The 27,873-nt window shown below is 41.3% G+C and overlaps 1 protein-coding gene and 1 pseudogene across 5 annotated transcripts in view; one reads left to right on the top strand and one right to left on the bottom strand.

Annotated features, from left to right (window-relative positions):
* The window catches only part of CDK8 (cyclin dependent kinase 8), a 161,803-nt gene extending 151,812 nt beyond the window's left edge, over nucleotides 1-9,991 (bottom strand). The window contains exon 1 of one of the 4 annotated variants that reach the window (XM_079773472.1): nucleotides 9,100-9,991. In XM_079773472.1, the coding sequence (XP_079629598.1) occupies nucleotides 9,100-9,227 (128 nt within the window). In that variant the 5' untranslated portion in view covers nucleotides 9,228-9,991. The remainder of the gene's footprint in view (nucleotides 1-9,099) is intronic. The other 3 variants (XM_079773473.1, XM_079773471.1, XM_079773470.1) reach the window with 3 other exon arrangements.
* On the top strand, nucleotides 525-6,402 carry LOC307100847 (cleavage and polyadenylation specificity factor subunit 5-like; annotated as a pseudogene). Its single transcript has one exon. The product of its transcript is annotated as a cleavage and polyadenylation specificity factor subunit 5-like (transcript).
* Nucleotides 9,992-27,873: the final 17,882 nt, after the last annotated feature.

Below are 27,873 nucleotides of genomic sequence, written 5' to 3'. Positions count from 1 at the left end.
ATATATACCCAAGAGAAATTAAAACCTGTCCACATAACACATGAAGGTTCAACTAGTACATGAAGGTTCACAGAAGCATTATTTATGACTAGAGGCCCGGTGCACAAAATTTGTGCACTGAAGTGGGGGTCCCTCAGCCTGGCCTGCACCCTCTTGCAGTCTGGGAGCCCTCGGGGGATGTCCAACTGATGGCTAAGGCCTGCTCCAAGCTGGCAGTCGGTCATCCTTAGCACTGCCGCAGAGGCGGGAGAGGCTCCCGTCACTGCCGCTGCGCTTACCAGCCATGAGCCCGCTACTGCATTGAGCGTCTGCCCCCGGGTGGTCAGTGTGCATTATAGTGACAGGTCGTTCTGCCGTTCAGTTAATTTGCATATTAGCCTTTTATTATATAGGACAACCAAAAAGTACGAACAGCTCCTCTAGTGCTTGTTTTCATGAAAATTGGCGGCTGCTGAGTAGGACACAGATAATAAGGACAGTCTCCCACCACTCCCCCTTTCTGCTCACCACCAGTGCTCGGCAGCATGTCTGTGGTGCCACCCAATTGCTCACAGACCAGCTGTTCCCAGAGGAGGGGGAGGTCCTCAACCAGTTCAGCAACAAGTACATGCAGCAGACCAAGCCCCTCACTATGGGGCATACCATCTTACTAACCTGTACCCTCTTACTAATTATACTTTTGGTACAAAAGAGCCCCTCTATGAGAAGGGCAGCTCTGTGGCAGCCAGATTTCAATGCATGAGGGAGGAATTTGATAAAACTGGATGAGAACTGTAGAAGGGGTTCTGATTATACATGAGCACTGGCTACCATATGTTACTGTTACACTGGGAACAACTTTCTTCAAGCTACCAAAGGAAGAGGAAGATGAAGATGAAGGACTACAATGCTTAATGACAGAGATACTCGGTCCTCAGGATGGAGTCCTACAAAACTGGGTCATTGAAGACTGCATTAGTAACTGGTGGAGACCAAATTTTGAACCTCCTCACTATCCATACATTCCTGCACATAATATAAAACCAAAGGAACATAAGTTGTTTTTGGTTCAACTTCAAGAAAAAGCCTTGTTTGCAGTCCCTAAAAATTACAAGCTGGTAGCCGCACCATTGTTTGAATTGTATGACAATGCACCAGGATACAGATCCTGTATTTCTAGTCTCTCTCAGCTTTTGAGCAGGTTCAACTGTATATACAACAGAATTCCCACACAGTGGAGAAGTATGGTAAAAGAAACTGTCTGTGAGCACAGCTCTACAAAATACAGAATAGACATGGTAGAAATGTTTTTTGTTTTATCTCTTTCCCAGCCCCTAAATTGTCACCTGCTTTCTATTGTTTCAATTGTAAAGTTGAAAGGAAGAACTAGATAGTGGTGTAAACAAATGTGATAATGTTTAATTTGCTTTTGTTTCTATTCATATGTTTTTGTTACATTAAAGGATGTGGACTTCAAATAAAAAACTATTCAAATGTCCATCAACTGAGGAATGGATTTAAAAAATGAGGTATATCCATACAATGCAATATTATTCAACCATAAAAAAGAATGAAATACTGATACATGCACAACATAGATAGCCCCTGAAAACATGTTAAGTAAAAGGCATGAAAGGCCAATACATATTATATGATTCTATTTATATGAAATGTCCAGAACAGACAAATCCATAGACAGAAAATAGATTAATGGTTGCCAGGAGCTGGAAGAGCGGCAATGTGGAATGACTGCTGATGGGCATAATGTTTCTTTTCCGGGAGAATTAGTATCTCCCCAAATTTCAGAAATCGTAATGAAAACATAGTTCACTCGTTTGTTAATTTCATGGGAATTTATGGAGTGTCTATCATGTATATGACTCTATCATAATGTTTCTTGAGATCTTTCCCCATAGACTTCTAGGCACCTTTTGTTATTAAACACCTTCCAAATTTCAAAAAAAAAAAAAGTCTAGAATTAGATAGTGGTGATAATTGCACAGCCTTATGAATATATGTGCACAATTTAAAAGGGCACATTTTATGGTATGTAATGTATCTCAATTTTTAAAAAGCAGTTCGCAACATTATCTCTGCCATAACACATCTGATGGACATGACATAATTCCATTACTGAAGGCAGCTTGCTATAGCAGGAACTGATTTTGTGACTTTGACAATAACCATACTAAAGAATATTAAGAATCACTATACTCAAGGGCCTTCAAGTCTCAAGATCAAAATAACAGGTGAAAGTCACTTTTTAGTGACAACATCAAGAAATGCCTTGAGGTGACAAGAGATCTCTAAAAACAAACAAACAAACAAAAAATCAGTAACGAAGAGATGACCAAGGCCTACCTAAGCTGGTGTGAACGAAAGGATTTACAAATTGTTCTGAAGGAGGAAAGGACTGTAGGATTTTCATTCCCCAGCAGCAGCTAGTCCCAGAAAAGGAATAAGAAGACAATGAGGATTGGATTCAACAATAAAAGGCACTGTAAGAAAAATGACACCAAGGTGTCCCCCCGCTTCTCCCCTCCTGAGCCCGCCTCCCGCTTCTCGTTCCCCTTCCTCCCCTCTCTTCCCGGTCCCCTCACAAAAAAAAAAAAAAAATGACACCAGCTATGGGGCAAATATACATTTATCAACACTAATCGGCATATACAGTTCCCAACTTACATATGAAACACATTTCAAATGTTTGTAAATCATTATTCTGAACACATTTTTCCAGAGAAATCATTTTTTAAAAAGTAGTTGTTTGCACATGACCTATAATAATTTATAATTTGTTATTATTTCTGTTTTTCTTGTTGAAATCCAGTATGCCAGAAGCCATTTCCCTACCTTCCATCTCTTCACACATCGAAGTCCCACCAAGAGAATTCTGCCCCTCCAATCTGTTGCCACCACCATCTCAGCAGCACAGAAGAGACTGTCTACCTACTCCTCATGTAGGTGAGGCCAAAGAAGTGTCATCTGCTATCCAGAGCTGTAATCAAAATGGAGTTCTGCCATGGCAGTTTTACATATGAGAGTCTTAACTCAGACACTTGGATTTCAGAATCTCCTTGTATTCTGATTTCCAACATTCTTGTGATGGAAAACTGCCACACAAACAATTAAAGGTGTTCAGTGCATGCTGATAAATTTATCCCTGTTATTAAATAACAGAAACTTTGTCATGTCCGTTGGGTACAATGGAACATTTGCAGAGTGCATGTACTACACATGCAGCAGATCAAAAATGCTGGCAACAAAAAGGAATAGGAAGGAAAGGTGTAGGAATAAAAAAAAATTTTAATCTCACAAAATGCTGGGGTCTGTAAGGGCATAATAAAAAGTACCCCTCTTTGTCCCATTTCTGTAAAGGCACAATAGAAAGCACCCCTCGCCGAAACCGGTTTGGCTCAGTGGATAGAGCGTCGGCCTGTGGACTGAAAGGTCCCAGGTTCGATTCCGGTCAAGGGCATGTACCTTGGTTGCGGGCACATCCCCAGTAGGGGGTGTGCAAGAGGCAGCTGGTCGATGTTTCTCTCTCATCGATGTTTCTAGCTCTCTGTCCCTCTTCTTTTCTCTCTGTAAAAAAATCAATAAAATATATTAAAAAAAAAAAAAAAAGAAAGCACCCCTCATTGTCCCATTCCTCTTGAAATACCCTTTCTGATGAGATCCTCTCATCTTCTAAGGGTCAAACAAAATGTTGTTATCTTTGACAGGCTTTTCCTGAAAACCTTAAGCAGTTGGGGGCTTCCATCTCTATGTTCCAACAGCACTTTGTATTAATAATTATAGTGCTTATTAAATTGCTACAGTTTATTTATATGTTTGTTTCCCCCACAGATCTCTCCTCAAATAATGGAATATTTTATTCATCTTTCCAGTCCCAATACCTTGGACAGTGCTTGGCACATAGAATGGATTTCTTCAAATGTTGGGAGAAAAACTAATTTGCCAGTCTTGCAAGAAAATGGGATATAAGCATGAAACCTCTAAGTGGCCTAAACCAGCGGTCGCCAACTGGTGGTCCATGGACCACTAGTGGTCCGTGAGGTCCGAAAGGTTGGCTACTGCTGGCCTAAACAGTGGATCTGAATGCACTGATACCTAAGGCAGATAAATTCAACTCATAATAGATAAGAAGTAAAAGTCAAATACTCTGCTTTTCCCTTTTCATCATGCTTTTTGAAGATTATAAAGAATACTCCTTATTGGACATACAAAATCCCCAGTGATGGGGATTATTACATGTTGTATTTGGCACTCTGACATTTAAAGAAATATTTCAATTAAACTGAATCTATATACAGGGGTCAACAGTATTCAGAGAAAAACTATTAAATTCCTTTGGGAGAAATAAAGGATTCCAACCAAGTTCATAGTTAAGGAACTAACATAAAACTGAATAAAAGCTCCAATGCAGATTGAATCAGAGAGTCTCTGTGCTAGCCACCAAATGAATGATTCACAGAGTGGGAACAGGGACTAGTCCATAACTCCCAACCTCTTAAGAGATAAATATGAAGAAATGTTAAGGTAGTATAAGACATGTTAGATAAAGTAGCTGTTAAGTCTTTGTGAACTTCCTAACTTCTTTCTAGGAGTTGATGAGAACCCACATTAAAGCATGAGGCTAAGAAATATGGAGGTAAATCATGATCAAAAGTAAAATTTTTGTTTTTGCAGTTTTTACATAATCATGCATAAGTATTACATTTCATATTCATAATTTTTAGTTGTTTAATTCATAATGCTAGAAAAGATCCTAAAAATTATCAACTGAAACCCCCTAATCTTACAAGAAACCAAGGTCTAAGGAGCAAATGACTTGCCCACGGTCATATTGGTAACAAGAGGCAGAGTGTAAACTCAAACTCAGGTCTCTAGTCTTTCCAATTTTGAGTTCTTTTTACTAGATGAAGAACTTTCATATCTTAACATGCTTTACAAGGGTCTGGTAGACATACACATATACGTGTGTGCTATGATACACACACACATTATCTACATACATACTTTAAAAAAAACAAAACACAGCCTTTTCAGAAATCTACTAAAACAAGTACACCAGTTAACTGAAAAGACTAGTCCTGGGATAAAGCATTCATATTTTCAGAATGGCCCACTGAAAACCAAATCTTGATGTCTATGTTTATATTTATTTTAAAATATCAATTATATGAAGCATAATAGTTAAGAGCATGGGCTTTACAGTAAGAGAGCTGCTTGTAATCCTCTAATTCCGGCTCTGAAACTTTAGTAGTCATGTAACCTTGGACAAATTGGCTTAACTTTCCTAAGCCTCAGTTTCCTCACCTGCAAAACTGTTAGAGAAAAACAAAACTGACTTGATATGGTACTTGTGAAGATTAAATAGAGGATGACCTTAAAAGTCTCTGCCCAGGACCTCGTACTTACACAATAACTTAGCTATTACTATCATTATCACTGCCTACTAAGCTCTTGGTTTTTTATAAAAGTTTTCTATATATTTAAAACAAACACACCCACATACACACACATGCATCCAATTATATATTATCTGTTCTTTTGAACATAGGTTAAAGAAGTCTAAGAACGCTATTCAAGAAAACTCCTTTTGGCCCGGCCAGCATGGCTCAGTGGTTGATCTTCAATCTATGAACCAGGAGGTCATGGTTCAATTCCCAGTCAGGGCACATGCCTGGGTTGCAGGCCCGATCCCCAATGTGGGGCATGCAGGAGGCAGCCAAGCAATGATTCTCTCTCATCACTGATGTTTCTACCTCTCTCTCCCTCTCCCTTCCTCTCAGAAATCAATAAAAATATATTTTTAAAAAAAAGAAAAACAAAACTCCTTTTGCCCCAGCCAGATGGCTCAGTTGGTTGGAGGGTCCTCTTGTATGCCAAAAAGGTGTGGGTTCGATTCCTGGTCATAGCACATACCCACATCACGTGTTCGAATTCCGATTGGGGTGCATACAGGCGGCAACCCATCGATGTTATTCTCTCACATCGATGTTTCTCTGTCTCTCTCCCTTTCTCTTGCTCTCAAAATCAATAAACATATCCTTGGGTGAGGATTAAAAAACGAAGAAGAAAACTCCTTTTGCTTTTCTTTTTTGGAAATCAAACTCTTATTCCAAATTGATTTTTAAATTCTAAAAATGTCCAGAGTTCAGAATTTAAAAACATAAGTTGTTTTTTGCCTTCTCAGTTTTCCATGCTTTGGAACAAAATAAGTGTAATTGCCTAAATTCTACAAAGAAAAAGTACAATTGACTCAGAAAATTAATCCCCCTGCTTCTCGCTAAAGTACAGACACCAAGGACACTATCTCATTCATAATGATAGTAAGAGCAAATTATTTCCAAGATTTATGATGCATTTATTTTTTAACTCTATTAGAATTTGAAATCAACACAATTATAAAAAGTCCCTTTTCCATGTATTTACATAATCATGCTTCAAATAAAGTATTTCTTCCTGCACCACATTCCTAAAATGCTGAGTTTATCTAAGTGCAGTATACTAGCAGTATAGTATTACTAATTCTTTAACTCAAAGAAATGACCTTCCAGGCCGTGTATTTTCTAATTTTTTTCTAATAATTCATGTTCTATGATGCTCTCTAGACAACTGAAAGAATACAAAATTTAAATATTCATTTCAATAGCCAAATTTGTATAAACAAAACATTTCATTTTATTGTAAATCTCAAGACTCTTTTTGAAGGTCTGGGTTCTGAGAATACTCTGAAATTTCAGTTACAGAATATATAATTTAATTTGAAAGTAAATCAACACTAGAAAAATTATTTGATCAACTTTCTATAAAAGATTTAACAACTACAAACTACAAATTTTATTTTACCAGGACTTAAATTACATTTCACTGACATAAGATCAAAAGGACCTCATAAATACAATGCAGTATTTTATCATTAAGGTTATAAAAAACAAGCTAAACCAAAAAGTATTCCCTCTAGAAAACAAACACTGTTTTAAGTAATTTTAAAACTATGACATTTGATCCATTTTTTAAAAAGTTCATCCTATAAACAAAATCATTAAAGGTTGCTGGAAAACAACCCCAAAGAATTATAAATAAAAAAGTTATCTTTTCCCAAAATGCAATTACTTTTCTACTATCACAAATTACTAAGAAATGCTCACATACTATACATTCAGCTATTTTTAAATTGCACAATGCTTCTAAAATTATTTTCAGCCTAAATTAAAACCTGACCATAAGATATAAAATGTGGTTTAAAGTACCTTTTGATAATATATGATACTATAGTTTTTAAATAACACATAAAATCAAAGTTAATTAAATTTGCAGATTTTATTAGCTTAAATTGGTAATGTATAAAAACAGAACTGGCTTCTCTCAGAGAGGTTAAAAATAATTTAAAGTCACCAGAATTTTATAAAACAAATGGCAGACTGGTCAAATGCACAACAGTGTTCAATCTCATGGGATTGGGGGTTTTATGAATATGCTAAAAAAAATTATTATATTGGGGGATGGCAAGATGGTTAAAGGTTTTTGAAAAATAGTGTATGGGAAGTTAACAAGAATAATTTTTTAAATATATGTGTTATTACAAAGTAATACTTCAACGAGAAATATAATTAAACAGTCAACATTCTCTCCAGACACTGATTTCTCAAATGTCACCAGACTATTCATTCTGCTAAAAAGTACTTTTCAATACATGCAGTACCCAGAGCCTCAAGTTTTCAAATTCCTATCTTTTGCAGATATCTGTACTGCTTTACTGTTGCATATAAACACTGAAATGCACATCCCAAAATTAGAATTACTCACTCTATGACTCTTAGAATACATTTTAAGTTTTTTAGAAAGATATCTCAATAAATCTAAGAAAAAAAATGTTGAATATACACTTCCTTTTTCAATATCCAGAATACTAAAGTAGTTATAAATATGGCTTCCCTTCCACACCCCCCAGGTAACTTACTTCAGCTTTATGAAATGTTTCATATTTTAGTACCTATATAGTTCTAAACATACCCCCTTACCTAAGTTGGGGGAAAAAAGCAATTATTTTCATTGTTAAACAGCAGCTAGGCAAATTAACAGAGATGGTCAAGTAAAGCTACTTTGTTTATAATAAAATCTAAAGATTATATAATAAGCTTTGACATTATCTTTCCAGCAACTGCCTATATATCAAAGGCAACAGAGACAACATCCGTTTTTACAAGAGGAAAATAAGGCATTAAATACATTTTCTCCTCAACTAAGAATCGCCTTCTCTTTTGTCAATATTACAAGACATTCGTCTACTGACAAAGGAAAAAACGAACACTTCACTTGCCCGTTTAAGAAACTAAACGGGGAGCAATACCAATCATAGGCTTAATTAAGTTATTAATAGGGGAGAATATTTAAAGCCAAGAGACTATTTAAAGTTCATTGCTAGATGGTAAATTTGGGGGGAACCAGCCGAACCAGACAGCCCCTAGTTGTGCCTGCCGTCTTCCCCACCACCCACCCTGCACCAAACCCACATTGTTCTGTGTCAAACTCACGCTAATGCTCTAAACAGCAATTGCTACATTTACGTTTCAGATGGTGACTACGAGGAACTCTTCAGACTGGATGTACCTGCTGCTCCCTTTCCCCCAAAATAAAATCCGAATGTGACCATAAATCAATCCCAAACTGGTAGAGGAAAGGATCACAGCTTCCCTTCCAGGCTGGTGGATGTCACTCCAGAAGCAGGTGAGGAAATCCCCCAGAAGTTTACCATAATAAATCGACACCCCCCTCCCCCCCCCCCCAAAAAAATGATTTAAGCTGACGTTTCATAACGAATTTCCTTTTTAAAATCTAGGACCGAAACCCTTGAACAGTATATACAGCCCCTGGAACAGAGGCTCCTTCTCCCTACGAGCCGCCCAATGGAACACAGAGGCGGCCGCACTCGGGGTTCGGTGTGGGGTGGGATCCCGACCACTTCCTCCCCAAACCCGGCTGGCAGGGCAGATGCGGGCGTCGAGGCGGTGGGAGCCCGGCGCTCCGGAGCCCCACGCCCCGTCGCGGGTACCTGCCGGGGCCCGCGGGCGCGCCGCCCAGCGCGGACTCGGCACAGACACCAACACTCACCCATCTTTCCTCTTGGCTTTGTAGACGTGACCGTAAGTGCCTCGGCCAACTTTGCAGCCCTCGTATTCAAACAGGTCCTCGACCCGCTCCCGCTCGCTGCTCAGCTTCACTTTAAAGTCATAGTCCATTGTCACAGCCTCCGAGGCCGGGGCGCTGGGGTCGGGAGGGCCGGGGGGCACGGGCGGGGACCGGGGAAGCACCGGCAGCCGCAGCCCCCGGGAGCCCTCCCGCTCTACACCCGGCGGCCGCAGTGCCGGCCCGACTGCTGCGGCAAGAGCTGGAGGAGGCCCCGCGAGAGCGCGGGGGACATCCAGGGGGGCGGCGGGACAGTGGCCGGCGGGGGGTGGGGGGGGACGGGGAGGCTCCCCCGGACGCAGGAGGGCGAGCGGAGAGAGAGGGCTGGGGGTGGGGAGAGGGTTTCTCGCCCTTGTCCCCGCTGGCTCCCGGCGCCGGCTCCCCGGCTCTCCCCGGCTCTCCCCGGCCGCGCGTTCTGCTCCCGCTGCGGGGAGCCGCCGAGCGGCCGCTGCGGGCTCTCCTGCTCCCAAACGCGCACTCACGCCTCACCCTCTCGCACACGCACGCTCGCACTCACTCATTCACTCACTCTCCCATCCACTCCAACAGAAAGGCAGCGCCGCACAACAGCCGGTGCCTCCTCAGAGAGAGGAGGAGGGAGGGGACTCTCGGAACACGGCCGCGGCTGTCGCAAAAACGTCGCGAAGGCTCGGGCTGCCTCCGACCCTCCCTCCATCCCGCTCCGCCGCGGCTGTCTGCCCCCGCCAGCGCTGGCTCCGGAGCACCAAGCGGAGGGAACAAGGTAGCTACTGACCACAGCTGCAGCCAAACGCACCACGTGGACGTCCCGGCGCTGGCCGGAGCCCTAGACTACAATGCCCAGAATGCTCGGGCCGCTGCTGTTGCCACCCCTCCTACGACTCCACCCCACACAGTGGGGATATGGGGAGCGTTGCATGATGGGATAAGTAGTCCAAGGTGAAATAAGTTTCAATCACTTGGGGGATAAAATTTTTTTATGGCGATATTGTTAGTGTCTGTTTTGAATCATAAACTTAACCAAAGAAAGTCACGTGTGATGGGAGCTAGTTTGTATTAAAGTCACATTTTGTGCCACTTCTAAACTCCAGATTTCAAAGGACATTATCATTGTTTAAAAAAAAAAAGTCAGTATATTTGTGAACAGCTCGTGGACTATCACTTGATGTATTCTTGTCGTTCACTATCTAATAAGGGCTGCAGAATGATATCAACATACTGATACACATTACAAACATCAGTCAAAGCGAACCACTGACGAGTGTCCACGCTAATCCTAAATAGTGTTACTCGTGACAGATGACCATCCAAATGCTTCCCATCCACTCAGACGGGACGTTATTTTGAGTATGACCTGCACATCTGCCTATAAAACAGCAGTTTGTAGCCATGATTACAGCAGTGGATCTAAACCCATAGGAACTAATTTATTAATAACTAGAAGCCCGGTGCACAAAATTCGTGCACGGTGGGGGGTTGTCCCTCAGCCCAGCCTGTACCCTCTCCAATCTGGGACTCCTGGAGGGATGTCCGACTGCCCGTTTAGGCCCGATCCTGGTGGGATCGGGCCTAAACGGGCAGTCGGACATCCCTCTCACAATCTGCTGGCTCCCAACTGCTTGCCTGCCTGCCTTCCTGATTGCCCCTAACCACTCCGCTGCCAGCCTGGTTGATGCTTAACTGCTCCCCTGCCAGCCTGTTTGCCCCCAACTTCCCTCCTCTACCAGCCTGGTCACCCCTAACTGCCCTCTCCTGCAGGGTTGATCACCTCCAACTGCCCTCCCTTGCAGGCCTGGTCCCTCCTAACTGCCCTCCCTTGCAGGCCGGGTGCCTCCCAACTGCCCTCCCCTGCTGGCCATCTTGTGGTGGCCATCTTGTGTCCACATGGGGGCAGGATCTTTGACCACATGGGGGCAGCTATATTGTGTGTTGGAGTGATGGTCAATCTGCATATTACTCTTTTATTAGATAGGATAGAGGCCTGGTGCATGGGTGGGGGCCAGCTGGTTTGCCCTGAAGGGTGTCCCGGATCAGGGTGGGGTTCCCTTGGGGCGTGGAGCGGCCTGAGCGAGGGGTCTGTGGTGGTTTGCAGGCTGGCCACGCCCCCTGGCAACCCAAGCGGAGGCCTGGTATCTGGAATTTATTTTCCTTCTACAATTGAAACTTTGTAGCCTGAAACAGAGCCAAGCCTGGGGCTCTGGCAGCCATTTCTGTGGCAGTTAATTCACCTTCTACAATTGAAACTTTGTAGCCTTAAGCGGGTGAGCCCAGCCAGGGTGTGTGGAAAGCTTTGCTTCCCCTGTTGCCGCCGGCAACCCTGGCCTGCTCTTTCAAGCTCCATTCTGCCGCCATTTGTTTGAATTTGTTTACCTTCTATAATTGAAACTTTGTAGCTTGAGTGGAGACTTAGGCCTGCAACGGCTATGGGAAAGCTTGGCTTCCTCTGTTACCTAGGAAACTTTGCTCTCTGTGGCTGTAGCTATCTTGGATGGGGGTTAATTTGCATACTCGCCCTGATTGGCTGGTGGGCGTGGCTTGGCTGGTGGGCGTGGCTTATGTAGCGGAGTGATGGTTAATTTGCATATTACCATTTTATTAGAGAGGATTTTAAGGTAGGGAAGGTGTCAGCTGGAGGAGTCCCGATATGTTGACAATAATCCCTTATTTGGTCTTAACATTCTTAATTAGATGTCTATTTTTTCACTTTATATTAATTTTATATTTGTATTTCTCTTAGAGTTGCTATTGCTTGCTATAATGCTCCCCACTGCCCACAGCACTTATAATCTCTCCCACTTTTAAACCCCCAAACACTTTTTTCACCTTTCCTGTGGTATTCATCAAATTCTGTTTGTCTTTTATTTCCTCTCTCTCGATAGATTATAAATTCCTATAGGAAGTCATATTTGCATTTTCCATAATACCTATAATGCCTGGATTGTGGTACACAGGAAACATTGTTGAATTAATGAGTAAGTGTGTTTATTTCATAAAGATCCATGTACAGATGATGACAATGATGCTATTTTATGAAAACTTCTAATAAGTGTTCTCACATAAATTTCCTTGTAGAAAATAGTGAGTTCACCACTGGTTTCAATGAAGTTTTTTTTACCTAGTAAATGAAATATTTAGTGTTTAAGTACACTGACTGGTTAGGTGGGCCTGATTGTGAATCCTGTTTGGCCATTTATTAGCAATGTAACCCTCAGTTCCATTCTTTGCAAAATGAAGATATAAAAGGCCCTAGCTTACAGTAGGTGCACAACAAAAAGTAAGCTTACATTAATGAGATGTTATATGTTTCTATTCAGTGATATAAATTGGGTAATTGCCAACAGGAGTGTTTCCTTTGCATTAAGAATAACATTTTCCCTAAATATGGATTTAGAATAGACCCTTTCTGAAAAATACATTTTGTGTTTCTTGAGAGAGGAGGAAGGAGGGAGGGGACTTATGCATAGATCTTGAGAAAGCAAGCCACCACACTGGAGGAAAAGTTGTGAAGACATAGAACTGGGCTTGGCCCTGCACTATGTGCCCCCACCCCATCACCCATCTTCTGCATCATCTGCATGTGATATTCGCAAACCCTGAAGGTCCCAGACATCTTTTTTTAAAATATGTTTTTACTGATTTTTTTTATTTTTTTTTTTAGAGAGAGAGGAAGAGAGAGAAATAGAGAGATAGAAACATCAATGAGAGAGGAGCATCATTGATCAGCCTCCTGCATGATCTCTACTAGGGATCAAACCCAAGCATGTGCCTTGACCCAGAATTGAACCAGTGACCTCTTGGTTCCTGGGTCAAAGCTCAATCACTAAGCCACACTAGCTGGGCCCAGATTTCCTTAAATGTACTTTTGACTACTGTTTTGACTCAATCCATTCTGTGGATGAAGGTAAGAATTCTCCCTGAAGAAAGTGAGTTTTTTAAAAGTAAAAATTGTATAGATTTAAGATGTATAACATGATGGTTCTTTTTTGTGTGTGTGTTTTCTATTGTTGACAGTATTACAGATGTCCCCGATCCACCACCCCCCTTTGCCCCTTTCCACCCAGCCCCTACCCCACCCCAGGCTTCCACCACATTATTGTCTGTATCCATGGGCTATGCATATATGCATATGTGTTCTTTGGTTAATCTCTTCCCGTACCCCTTACACCTCTCCCATCTGAGATCTGTCAGTCTTTTCCATGTATCCATGCCTCTGGACCTATTTTGTTCATCAGTTTATTTTGTTCATTAGATTCCACATATAAGTGAGATCATGTGATATTTGTCTTTTTCTGACAGGCTTATTTCACTTAGCATAATAATCTCCACGTCTATCCATGCTGTCACAAAGGGTAAAACTTCCTTCGTTTTTACAGCTGCACAGTATTCCATTGTATGAATGTACCACAGCTTTTTTTAATCCACTCATCTACTGATGGGTACTTGGGCTATTTCTATATCTTAGCTATTGTAAATAATGCTGCTATGAACATACGAGTACATGTATTCTTTCTTATTGGTGTTTCAGGATTCTTAGGATATACTCCCAGAAGTGGGATCACTGGGTCAGATGGCAGTTCCATTTTTATTTTTTTAAAGAAATTCCATACTGTTTTCCACAGTGACTGCACCAGTCTGCATTCCCACCAGCAGTATACTAGGGTTCCCTATTCTCCAAATCTTTGCCAACACTTGTTGTTAGTTGATTTATTGATAGTAGCCAATCTTGCAGGGGTGAGGTGATAACTCATTGTAGTTTTAATTTGCATCTCTCTGATGATTAGTGACATTGAACATTTTTTCATATGTCTATTACCCATCTGTATGTCCACTTTGGAGAAGTATCTATTCAGGTCTTTTGCCCATTTTTAAATTGGATTGTTTGTCTTTCTGGTGTTTAGTTGTATAAGTTCTTTATATGTTTTGGAAATTAACCCATTATCATACGTATCATTGGCAAATATATTCTCCCAGATAATGGGTTTTCTTTTCATTTTGTTGGTGGTGTATTTTTTTGTACAGAAGCTTTTTTAGTTTGATATAGTCCCATATGTTTATGTTTTTCTTTTGTTTCCCTTGCCCTAGAAGATGTATCAGTGAAAATACTGCTATGTGAAAATACTGCAGTCTGAGATTTTACTGCCTATGTTTTCTTCTAGGATTTTTATGGTTTCACGACTTTCATTTAAGTCTTTTATCCATTTTGAATTTATTCTTGTGTATGGTAGAAATTGGTGGTCTAGGTTCTTCTCTTTTCTTTCTTCCTTTCTTTCTTTCTTTCTTTCTTTCTTTCTTTCTTTCTTTCTTTCTTTCTTTCTTTCTTTCTTTCTTTCTTTCTTGCATGTACTTGTCCAAATTTCCTAACACCATTTATTGAAGAGACTGTCTTTATTCCATTGTATGCTCTTGCTTCCTTTGTCAAATATCCATTGACCATAATGGCGTGGTTTGATTTCTGGGTTCTCTGTTCTGTTTCATTTATATATATGCCTGTTCTTGTGCTAGTACAAGGCTGTTTTGGTTATAATGGCTTTATAGTATAGTTTGATATCCATCTAACTTTGTTCTTCTCTCTCAAGACTTCTGAGGCTATTCAGGGTCTTTTTTGGTTCCATATAAATTTTTGGACTATTTGTTCTAGATCTGTGAAATATGCCATTGGTATTTTAATAGGGATTGCATTGAATCTATAGATTGCTTTGGGTAGTATGGACATTTTAATGATGTTAATTCTTTCATATTAATGAACGTGGTTAATTCTTCCATTGCAGTGATAAATGGTATTTTTTTTTTAGTTTCTCTTTCTGAGAGTTCATTATTGGTGTATAAAAATGCCATTCATTTCTGAGTGTTAATTGTACAACATGATGTTTTGCTATCTATCTATCTATCTATCTATCTATCTATCTATCTATCTAGTGAAATGATACCTATAGTCAAACTAACAATGTTCTTACTGTCAGCAATCTTGGGGCAGGAAAGGAAGCCAGCTTTAAATCGAGAAAGAGAAAAGCCTGCTTTCCTCTCTGAAGCTAGGGTGAAAGTTAGATGTCTGGAATTCAGGTTGGGGAAATAGGTTATTATGAGGTAAGCTGGCCCCTTACCACAGCATCAGGATGGAGAGCAAAAAAAGAGATAGTCACTGGCGCCCCTTACAGGGGAGCTTAGCTAATGTGTTAAGAGCAGTAATATTTAATATCAATTTCAGGTTTTTCTTTTCTGTGTGGTAATTTCCTTATGTTATCCCCAAGCTATCAACCTAGTCTTTTCTGTGGAGCCTGTATCCATGTTTCCATGGTGAACGCAAAGAGCAGCAGCCAGAGATTCAATTATGAAAGGTAAGAAGTAGAACCAAAGCAACGATCTAGGAAGGACTCATGAAACATGTTAGTATTCCAAAAACTTGAGGAATGTAACCTGTTTTCAGAATGTACTTCCCATAGATCAAAGCATGAGGGCTGAGACTTGTTATTTGAATGATTTGAAATTGAACATATCAAGGACATGGACATTTCAGTTTAATTTTCAACCTCAAATCATACTGATATCACAAATCTCTTTGCTCCATGATGAGCACTAGTGACATTATAGAGTCTATGACCTTCATTGGTCCATGTTCCAAGCAATGCACAAATAGTTTTCAAGTGTCTTTTCATAAAATGTGATTTTATTTACATTCTAAATTTAACATCTCCAGTTGTAACATGCTCCCAAACACCAGTCCCACATTTCATCTGCCACCTGGTCAGACTAAGGGGATAATCGACTGTCATGTTAAATTGAAAATTTCTGAAACTGAACATACCATGCTATGCAATTCTGTGAATAGCAATGCCAGTAAACAGACATTCTGTTGTTTCACTGCTAACCCTACAAGTTCAGGCCTTCATTAGCTGCTCATTGTCCTTCACAGAGCCAAATATGCCTTTGTCTGGGCTGGGTGCTTCCTCATACCATCTCTGACCTTTGCATTCCTACCCAACCTCTAAGGTGCAGCTCAAATGCCTAACTTGACTATGAAGCCCTTCTTGGTTCATAAAACTGAATATGACCTTTCTTTACCATGACCTCCTACCCCATCCCTGGCACTCTTGTACTTGATTTGCAACTTACAAAAAAACATCCCCATTGCCTTGTATTTTTAGTCACTTATTTTATTCACTTAAAAAAAAAACTATCCTATATAATAAAAGGGTAATATGTAAATTGACCGAATGGCGGAATGACCAGTTGCTATGACGTGCACTGACCATCAGGGGGCAGACGCTCATCGCAGGAGCTGCCCCCTAGTGGTCAGTGCGTTCCCACAGGGGGAGCGCCACTCAGCCAGAAGCCAGGCTCACAGCTGGCGAGCACAGCGGCAATGGCGGGAGCCTCTCCTGCCTCCACAGCAATGCTAAGGATGTCCGACTGACGGCTTCCAGACTGCGAGAGGCGCAGGCCAGGCTGAGGGACCCCCCCACCCCCAGTGCATGAATCTCGTGCACCAGGCCTCTAGTCTATAATAATAAAAGCGTAATATGCTAATTAGACCCAACAGCTGAATGACTGTCTGAAAGTCATTCCGGATGAAGCCACCGCAGCGGGGGTTGAGGCAGAGGCAGTTAGGGGCGATGAGGCAGGCAGGCAGAGTGATTAGGAGCGATCAGGCAGGCAGGCAGAGTGGTTAGGGGCGATCAGGCAGGCAGGCAGAGTGGTTAGGGGCGATCAGGCAGGCAGGCAGGCGAGTGGTTAGGAGCCAGCAGTCCCAGATTGCAAGAGGGATGTCCGACTGCCGATTTGGGATTGGTCGTAAACCAGCAGTCAGACATCCCCTGAGGGGTCCTGGATTGCGAGAGGGTGCAGGCCAGGCTGAAGCTCCCCGCCCCCATGCACGAATTTCGTGCACTGGGCCTCTAGTCCTTTAATAAAAGCCTTAATGACCAAGACTCTGGCTTACTCATCGCTGTGTCTCTTACAGTGCCCAACACATAGTTTGCATAATTATATTTAATTAGAATGTGTTTAACCAGGTTAATTTCTATAAAGGTTGAAATGGACCTTAAAAATAATAAAGGGGAAGCTGTCATTTTAAAACATTTAACATCTTGCCTCTGAATGTGTACTTTTGGTAGCATGCAGAAGGATTCAGTGCTTCCCGATAGAAGGCCCAAGTGAGGCTTCTCAGAGTTGATCACATCTTGTCTCCACAAATTTTTTTATTAAATATATTTTTATTAATTTCAGAAAGGAAGGAAGAGGGAGAGAGGAATAGAAACATCAATGATGAGAGAGAATCATTAATCCGCTGCCTCCTGCACACCCACTACTGGGGATTGAGCCTGCAATCTGGGCATGTGACCTGACTGGGAATCAAACCATGACCTCCTGGTTCATAGGTGGATGCTTGACCACTGAGCCACACTGGCCAGGCTGTCTCTATAACTTTTAATTCAGTATCTCAGTATTAAAGTGTGCTTTATTTATTTTCTTTTTTAAAAATAAATCTTCATTGTTCAGATTATTACAGTTGTTCCTCTTTTTTCTCCCCATAGCTCCCCTCTACCCAGTTCCCACCCACCCCACCCTCTTCCGTTAACACCCCACCCCCCACTGTCCTCATCCATAGGTGTACAATTTTTGTCCAGTCTCTTCCCGCACCCCTCACACCACTTTCCCCCCGAGAATTGTCAGTCCACTCCCTTTCTATGCCCCTGATTCTATTATATTCACCAGTTTATTCTGTTCATCAGATTTTTTATTGACTTGATTTTTAGATCCACTTGTTGATAGATATGTATTTGTTGTTCATAATTTTTATCTTTACCTTTTTCTTCTTCTTCCTCTTCTTAAAGAATACCTTTCAGCATTTCATATAATACTGGTTTGGTGGTGATGAACTCCTTTAGCTTCTTCTTATCTGTGAAGCTCTTTATCTGACCTTCAATTTTGAATGATAGCTTTGCTGGGTAGAGTAATCTTGGTTGTAGGTTCTTGCTATACATCACTTTGAATATTTCTTGCCACTCCCTTCTGGCCTGCATAGTTTCTGTTGAGAAATCAGCTGACAGTCGTATGGGTACTCCCTTGTAGGTAACTAACTGTTTTTCTCTTGCTGCTTTTAAGATTCTCCCTTTGTCTTTTGCTCTTGGCATTTTAATTATGATGTGTCTTGGTGTGGTCCTCTTTAGATTCCTTTTGTTTGGGGTTCTGTGTGCTTCCTGGACTTGTAAGTCTATTTCTTTCACCAGGTGGGGGAAGTTTTCTGTCATTATTTCTTCAAATAGGTTTTCAATATCTCGGTCTCTCTCTTCTTCTGGCACCCCCATAATTCGGATGTTGGTACACTTGAAGTTATCCCAGAGGCTCCTTACACTATCTTCATATTTTTGGATTCTTTTTTCTTTTTGCTTTTCCAGTTGGATGTTTTTTGCTTCTTTGTATTTCAAATCTTTGACTTGATTCTTGCGGTCCTCTAGTCTGCTGTTGGATCTCTGTATATTATTTTTTATTTCAGTCATGTATGCTTAATTTCTGATTGGTCCTTTTTCATATCCTCAAGGGTCTCACTAAATTTATCAATGGTTTCTAGAAATTTTTTGAAAAACCTTATAACTGTGGTTTTGAACTCTATATTCAGTAGTTTGCTTTCCTCCATTTCTGTCATTTGTGACCTGTTTCTTTGTCTCTGCATTTTGGTTGCTTCCCTGTGTTGATAGAGTGGCTTTGTGTGCTAGGTGTCCTATAGGGCCCAGTGGCTCAGCCTCCCCAGTTACCTGAGGTGGACTCTCTTGCACCCCTTTGTGGGCTGTGTGCACAGTCTTGTTGTAGTTAAGCCTTGATTGTTGTTGGTATCACTGGGAGGAATTGACCTCCAGGCCAATTGGCTGTGAGAATCAGCTGTGTCTATGATGGGAGAACTTCTGTGCTGGAGATACCCTTATGGGCCAAGACTTGCTTCAGTGGGGCTTTGGTGCTCACTGAGTCTGCCCCCTGAGTGTGTCCCTTATGGATCTGAGGAGTTGTAATTTGGATGGTCCTACTCTATTGGGTACATTGGCTCTTGGATCTGTAAGGAAGTGCTAATTTAGCCTCTGCCTGAGGCCACCCAGCAGGAGCTATGGAGAGATCTGCAGATTCCTCTTCTTTGTTTGGGGTTTGGAGGTGCCCAGATGAGGTCCAGCTGTGAAGCAATGCAAGCTGCTGTGGGGCCTTGGGCCTTCTTTTGGATGTTCTGGGTCTCTCTGACCCAGCTGCAGTTTGTTAGGTAATTTTAGATTGCAAAGGGCCAAGCCATTCATATGCAAAAGCCTCTACGCACAGCTTGGGTGGGGCGGGGTCTCAGGGAATCCACAAGGTGGAGCAAACAGCAATGGCTGATCCTCAGCACTGCCCTAAGAGGCCCCCGGGTCTCAGTGTCCCGTGGTAATCACTGCAAGCAACTCTGAGAGAAAGCTGCCCTCAAGTTCCGCCCAATGCCAGACAGTCCAGTTTCTCCCTGTATGAGTCTGGGTCCCTAGAGTCTCGCCCAGAACAGGAGTTCAGAGCAGTCAGGAGCTTGTGTCTCCCTCCCGATTGAGAAAGACAACCGTGTACTCAGTTGACAGCCCTTTCTGCGCATGCAAACCTCTATACCTCTGCACTTTACTTCCGCAGCTCCCGTGAGTCTCAGTGTGCTTTTCTCTTTCCTTCTAGTTGTAGAATTTCCACTCAGCCAGCCTTCCTGTGGTTCTAGATGATGTCCGTTTTGTCTTTTAGTTGTAGTTTTGAAGTAGTTGTGCAAGGCAGCAATTTCAGGTGTTTACCTATGCCACCATCTTGGTTTCTCATCAAAGTGTGCTTTAAATGTGAAGTATCTAACCTCCCATTCTAAGGTGGAATGTTTATTATCTTTATCATCAAAAGCACATATTAAGTATCTATATCTGAGTGCAGTGTTAGACACAATAAAAAAAACAAGTTAAATCAATCAGCACTGAGACCTTTTAAACTTTTCAAAGAAAATAGTTTCTCAATTAACTCTATAAGCATCCAGAATGTAATTTAGACCGTAGAAACAACCAGAACCAAAAAAAAAAAAAAAATGCTTCCAAAAATAACTTTTTCTTTCTCCCCTTCATCATGTGAGTGTCATTTGTTCTTATAGTCACTTCCTACACATGACTAGAAACTTGGCCATTAGCAGTTGCTGAATTTGATATCAGATAATTCCTGTCATTAAAGAAGAATTGACTCTGTTTCTCAATTCCAGTTCTATAAATTCTAGGAAGGACTCTGGTCCAGCTAGGTCAAGGGTCCATCTTGGACCAACCCAATGTCATGGGGTCAGATGAGAGAGCACCTTCATTTGGAGGGATGAGAAAGATGGAGGTAGGGGACTCGCAGGAGAAGTGAGAGAAAACAGGGCAATGTGATGGAAAGTGGGACAGGGAGGGAATTACTTTAGATTGGGTGGATGGCCAAGGACGCTCTGAGGTGATGGTGCTTAAATTGAGGCCTGAATGATGAGGAGCAAAACAGGCTAAGGTAGAGAAGCAGAGTGGTCCAGGTGGACCAGATAGACTGTAAGTGCAAAGGCCTTAAGCTGGGAACCAAGGAGCAGAGAGAAAGATTTTATGATAGGAGTGACATGAGTAAGAGGGAAAGTTGTGTGTCATGAAGACAAAGAGGCTGGTAGAAGCAGATTATATAGGGCCTGTTAGACCATAGTAAGAGGGTTGGATTTTATTTTTAGAACAATAAAATGCTATTGAAAGGTTGTGAGGAGAGGACTGACCAGATATGATTTAAGGTTTAAAAAGAATATCCTGGCTGCAATGTTTAGAATGGATTGTATGAGGCAAGACTGAGATAGATAGATAGATAGATAGATAGATAGATAGATAGATAGATAGATAGATAGACAGACATGGGAAGTAAAGAAAAGGAAGGAGTCAAGAGGACTTGTAAGGATGTTGCCACTTATTGAGATGGGGAAGACTTGAGAGGACCAAGTTTAGGAGAAAAAAGTAAGAGCTTCATTTTGGACATGTCAAGCATGAGATGTCTCAAATATATAAGTGAGCATAACTAGTGGGCAGGGAGATATGGGAGTCTAGAGAAAGATCCCCAAATTGGGGATCATTTTTAGACCTTTGTCCCTAGTTGTCCACCCTATGAAATATTAATACCACAGATATACTGAATATTTGCTTATGTACTATGGCATTTTAGAGGGCCACAAGCCACTGTATTACCTAAGAATTTTTTAGGCCCTTCAGAACCAATTTTTGACCGCTTGTGGGTGATATCACTCCATTGAGAACACACGATTCATCGATATACAAGTCATTTTTGACACTACTGTAAAAGTAGTTTTGGTGGTGAGATAGGGGTTGAAGTCAGTCAGCATTGGATTGAAGGGTAAGTGTTAATTAACTAAATGGAACAATGAGTGTTAGATACATTTATAGCAGAATGGTTAAGAGAACTGACTCTCTAGCCATGCAGTCTGGCTTCTGTACCCACATCTGCAATGGGGCAAACTGCTTTACTCTCTGGTGCCTCGTTTCCTCATCTATAAAATTGGAATAGTTGGAGTAACTATCTCATGGGGTTGTTGTGATGGTTAAGGGCATTAGTAATATATGTAAAGTATTTAGAATTGTGCCTAGCATATGGTAAGTGTTCTGTACATGTTACTAGTAGCTATTATTCTCATTTATGATGTTAGCTGTGAAGGAGAAATGAAGGATAGGGTCTGACTAGTATAGCATCAGGCCTATCGCTGGAAGTGAACATGGGATTGAAAGAAACTTTATTAGTCAGAAGAGACTGGAGATATTTCATTGCTGAATAGATGGAACCAGTTGCAAGGGAGATATTAAGGATAACATGTAGTTCTGTACTCCTAAAATAGCAAGAGAGAATGGGTCAGTGTATAGGTGGAAGGCCTATGCTTGAACATCTCTTTGTGGTTAAAAGGTGGGAAGGATAAGAATCATTATCACGTATACATCTATTGCTGCCATACAAACAACTCCGAAAGGTAGGCCATAAAACAATGAATTATTATTTCTTACAATCCCATAGGTTGGCTGGGCTTAACTGAGTGGTTCTGTTGATCTCACCTGAAGTTACTCATGTGGCTGCAGGCAGTTGCTAAACAGGAGCTGGAGGGTCTAAGATGACCTTATGTCTATGTCCGTAGCCTTGGTCCTGGCTCTTGGCTGGGCCTCTCCACATGGTATTTCCTATTCAGCAGTCACGCTCAAACTTACTTACACCATGTGGGTGTGCTCTAAGAGGGCAAAGGTAAAAGCTTAAGGTCTCTTGAGGCCTGGACTCTGGAACTAACACAATATCACTTTCTCTTGGTTAAAGCAAGACACAAGAGCAGCCCAGACTGAAAGAGTGGGCAAGTAGACTCTATCTTGATAGTAGGAAGTATAAAATATTGTGATCATGTTTTTTAATCTACCTAAGTATAAATACATATGAATCTGTAGATTTGGTGAAAGTTGAAGCCGTTCCTTTTCAGATGGTTTTGGTTTTCTCTAGAACTCAAAAGAAAAGTTCTCCTGCTATGATGAAGAGATGAGGTGGAAGGTAAAAAAAGCAATGATTGCATATCTGAAAAGACTGCACATTATAACAATCTCTGGGCAGAATAGGAATGGGAACTGGTAGGATTTCATGGGAGGACTTGTAGCCAATGTCAAGGGCCCATTTGTAGGTGTGGCCTTGCATTTATAGCAATATTCATCTGCCCTACTGTGAGATTTTCATCAGCAGCACTCAACAGCCCAGGTGGAAGCCAAGGCAAAGACAGATGTTACATTCATCCAAGGTTAGGGCCTCACCAGGTGGGTATGATGACAATAAGGGGGTGGGGGGTAGGGGGAGAGTTAGGATTCTTGGCAGTAGAGTAGTTAAAATGACAGATTATGACATTTAAGCTGGTAAGGAAGGAAGGTAGAACAGCATTTTCCCTTTTATATCATAACACGAGCTTGAATTTTTTTTCAATTTAATTTTTTTGCAATATTATTTAGAAAATAAATACCTGCGTAATTCCTTGCTTTCTTAATATTTGTATGTGGTAGTAAGGCCTTTCCATCAAGTACATACTAAGTAAAACAGACAGCTGAACAATAATATAAATAGCAGGTTAAAAATGATTTCTCCTTTTCTTAGCTAACAGATTTTCGTTACTATGAGTGATAAAGTCATCCCTAACTGGAAACCTCTCACATTAGTTGTTGATGAATTCTGCTCTCATGGTCTATAAGTATTAAGAATTTAAAGTATTTTTAAATTGATACACAGTACTATATAATCTTGTCCTTTTTACCATCATTGAATATCTTTTTTCTTGCATAAGCATATTACTTTCTATTTTTTCAGTTTAATATGTTTCGCTACACAATAGTGTAGCAAGTAATCTATATGAACACAGTTTAGTGTTGTGTTTACTTTTTCAAGACTTACTATATTACTCTTATTTATTCCAATATGTTATACCTTCCAGCTAGCTGGACTCTGTTGCTCAGGCCCAATCACCAGAAAAGCCAAGTCTTTGCTGGCTGGTTCCTGTACAAACATGGATCTCCTGTGAGCCACATAACTCTCTATCACACATAAACATGGTGAGGTCACTTCTACAACCACCTGACACTTAATACCCAAGGCTATTTGTTTCCATGCAACTCCATGCCCAGAACCTCTGGGATTTTTTTCTCCCTTAGAAGCCCTTCTCCCCTACTAGCCAAGGTCAAGTTCCATTAGATATTGTCCTTTCTGCTATGAAACCCTACATCCTGTTTAAATTTTAACATGTTGTTTTATTTACATTATTCCTCTGCTCAAAAATCTTCAAGGACCCATATGTGACCTTTCATTGCCTATGGCATAAAGTTCAAACTACTTCATCTAATCTTCCAGGCTCTGTATTTACTTTAGCCTGACTTATTTTAAGGCAGCTTGCAATAGAAACATTAGGATTAAATTAAAATAACTAGCTCTGCATAGCTAACTTTTCCACAATCTGAGCTCTTCTGTATCTCTAATATCCTAACCAGTTTCTCACAAGCTGCTTCCTATTCAATAAAACAGTGGTTCTCAACCTTGGGTGCCCGTTGGAAATATCTGGGACTCACTCCAGCAATTCTGATGTAATTGACCTGGGCTACTGCCCGGCATTGGGATTTTTAAAGCTCCCTGGTGATGCTAGTGAGCATCAAGGTAGAGAACCACCACACTAGAGCAAGTTTAATGATCCTCCCTAAAACATTCGTCATTCTGCTCATTTTCCCATCAACGCCCCCTTTTCTTCTTTACTTATCTAAATCTTACCCACTCTTTGAGATCCAATTTGGGTACTTCTGGGGTCTTTCCTGATCACTTAGTGCAGATACACTCCCGTAGTAATGACTTGTTTACACTTATTTGGCACTTAGCATATTTCTTTTACCTTTGTGTGTTTATCCTATCTCTTCAACAGGATTCTAAGGTGTAGAAGGACAGAGACTGTTTTTTTACAGCTTAAAAAAATGTTTTTTAATGCTTTTATTTGAAAAAGTTAATTATCCTTAAAGTAGTTTTCTGAAAAATTTGACCAGTCCATTAAGTTCACCCCAGTGTTGTCCAGCAACCCCTCTTTGGTGAACTGCAATGTAACTGGTTTATTTTTTTTATTAAAAAATTCTTTTTCAATTACAGTTTACACTGGGTGGCCAGATTATTATGATCTCTGAACGCATAATAATCTGGCCACTCAGTGTATATCCTATATAATAAAAGGCTGATATGCAAATTGTCCCCTCGACCAGGAGTTTGACCAGCAGGCAGGCCAGCCAACCGCCCATGTCCCCTCCCACTGGCCAGACCACACCCAGGCACGAATTCATGCACCAGGCCTCTAATACACATACACACACACACACACACACACACACACACACACACACACACACACACACTGAGTGGCCAGATTATTATGCGTTCAGAATCATAATGATCTGGCCACTCAGTGTACATTCAACATTATTTTTTATGGCTCTTTATCCTCAGAACCTAACACAATACCTTTCACACTATGTATTATTGTGTCTTCTATGGGAGATGATGTTGGTAATGGTGATGATGATGATGGTGTAGCGAGCAGATGCCAAGTCAGTGCGCTGACCCCTATCCCTGCAGATTACCTCTTTGTGGGACTATTACCCTTAAGCTACCAGAACCCCTTTTTACATACAAAGCTGAAGTACTACCTGGAATTAAGCCACCCCCACTTTAACTTAATGACTGTGGGTACAAGTATCAATTCTCCTGCTCTTATGGTCTTTGGTTGGGGCAGCACTGGAGTGACCTACACTGTCTCCTATGTCCCCTCTGAATTTAGGTCAAATTGGATTTTGTACCCTTACTTGGGCTTCTTTCCTTCCTCTCACTCCCTTACTGGTTTTTCCTGGGAGCACTTCCTAAATAAATCATTTTCACATGACTTCTAGTCTAAGGTTCTGCTTTTGAGGGTGTGGGGAAGAGCCAACCTAAGACACATAATAATAATGTGATAGTAGGAATAACAATAATCAATATTATTTACTGAATATTTTCTATGTGCAAGGTATTAACTCATTTAATCCTCAAAATTAGGTAGGTACTGCGGTTATATACTCATTTTACAGGTTAGGAAAATGAAGCATATACGGATTAAGTAATTTGCTCCAGGTCACACAGATAGCAAAAGAAGAAACTGAAAAAAAAAAAAAAAAGAAAAGGATAAACCTACAGGGCAAGGACAGTAGGGGATCAAATAAAATAAAAATAAATTAATTTCAACCAAATTACTACTTAAACCCTGTGGGCTAGTTAGAAACTAAACCAGAGAGGTAGGGAGAGGGAGAGAGAGATAGAAACATCAATGATATTGCCTCCTATATGCCCCACACTGGGGATTGAGCCTGCAACCCGGGCATGTGCCCTGACTGGAAATCAAACTGTGACCTTCTGGTTCATAGGTCGATGCTCAACCACTGAGCCATACTGGCCGGGCTCAGCAAGGTATTTCTTACACAGAAGTTATTTCCTTCCACCTGCCTTCTGCTCCATCCCTGCTCTGTTATTTATATGACAATATTTACTGAGTTCCTACTGCATGCTGTGCCCTCTGGCTGCTAGGGAAACAGTTGGTATATTGTCTGGAACATGGTGGGTATTCATTAATATTTGCTTCCTTTCCACTGACATTGACATTCTTATGGACTTGCCATATCTGTTCTGATGTCTCTTCTAGTAAAATAGCAAAGTATCAGAAGGAGGTGGGGCTGTAATGTAATGGAGGCAGAGAGGAATATGCTTGGCACTCAGGAGATTCGCCATAGACATTTCTTGGTATTTCCATGCCTGATTGTAACTAAGAACTGGCAAATATAGCAACGACAGCCTGATAAGAGTGTGATAATCAGGGGCTCAAACCCCTCAGTGATGAGTGCCTGGGCCAACCCATCAGTCAAGCCACCTACAGCAGCAGAAGTGATATCTCTAGTAGAGGGGGATCCAGGAAGTGCGGTGGAGGAGGGAGATAATGAGTATCAGTTATAGCTTTGGGACCAGCTGTAGCAGTAGGGTCTGTAATTCATCCCATTACCCTCCTCTTATGAAATTTCCCAGAAATTTTGACTAAGACAAATTATGGAGAAACTGTGCTTGGACAGAGTAACTTAATGTGAAAAGTAAGTGGTCTAAGCAAAGGTAAACTATAGTGAATTCTGTTTGTGACCTGCCCAAACCCGTTTTCTAAACTAGTGCATCTCTAGTCTAGCTGCTATGAGTGTTAAGTAGCAATTCCAAAACAGGAGAATTGTCCTTGGCCAAAACAGGAGCCATCCACTGATGAGGCTCTGCTGCCTTCCTGCCCCTGAAGATCTGGTCCAATAGCATAGGGCAGTGGTCGGCAAACTGCGGCTCGCGAGCCACATGCGGCTCGCGGGCCACTGTTTGCCGCTCTGTTGACTAATGAGTTTGCTGACCACTGGCATAGGGGTACAAAAAACTGCCTTTTTGGTTAACACTGCTGGAGAATTTTGTGGGATCAGCTGAGTCTCATTCTTGTTTCCTTGTCTTCCTAGCCAGTTCTGCTTCCTTCACCCCCTTTCTCCAGAAAGCACTCTCCTAATAAATCAAGAATCCTTGCCTCAGGCTCTATTTTTGGAGATCTTGACCCAACACAGTCTTTGCCTAATTTGGTAGGTGAGATTGATGAGAATAGTGCTGAACACTTTGGATTTTCTTGCTCGAGCTCCAGTCTCTCCTCTTCTAGTATGCCATCTTGTATAAAGTCTGCAAAACTAAACTTGATGTTACCTAGACTTTCTTGCAACCACAGTTCTGGATGCAAATTATTTCTTCCAGTTAAATGTGTTCACCAAAATGTGGAAAACTGGACCAAAGCAGAGGCCATATTTTACCCACTTGGGCCATTTTTCTGATAGTTTTGGGAAGGTGAGATTTTCTGCAGTAGTGATTCAGCTCTGGGTTACCAGGTCTGATAGTGTTAAGAGGTAATTGATGGCTCTGATGGCAGAGGTTTTCTGATGTTGGCTTCCAAGATCAATGCATTCTTGAACTTAAGACTGACAGTGGCAACATCAGAGATGGTACCTCTCCTCTCAGATTGGGCCCCGTATGAATGTGGGAGTCAGTCTGATGCTCAGCTTAGAGCCTACTCCTTTATCCATTGCAAATATTTTGTAGGTGCCCAAT

The sequence above is a fragment of the Cnephaeus nilssonii genome (genome assembly GCF_951640355.1).
Source record: "Cnephaeus nilssonii genome assembly, chromosome: 6".
NCBI lineage: Eukaryota > Metazoa > Chordata > Mammalia > Chiroptera > Vespertilionidae > Cnephaeus > Cnephaeus nilssonii.
The sequence above is the reverse complement of the archived record's forward strand: the minus strand, read 5'-3'. Positions and strand labels throughout refer to the sequence as shown.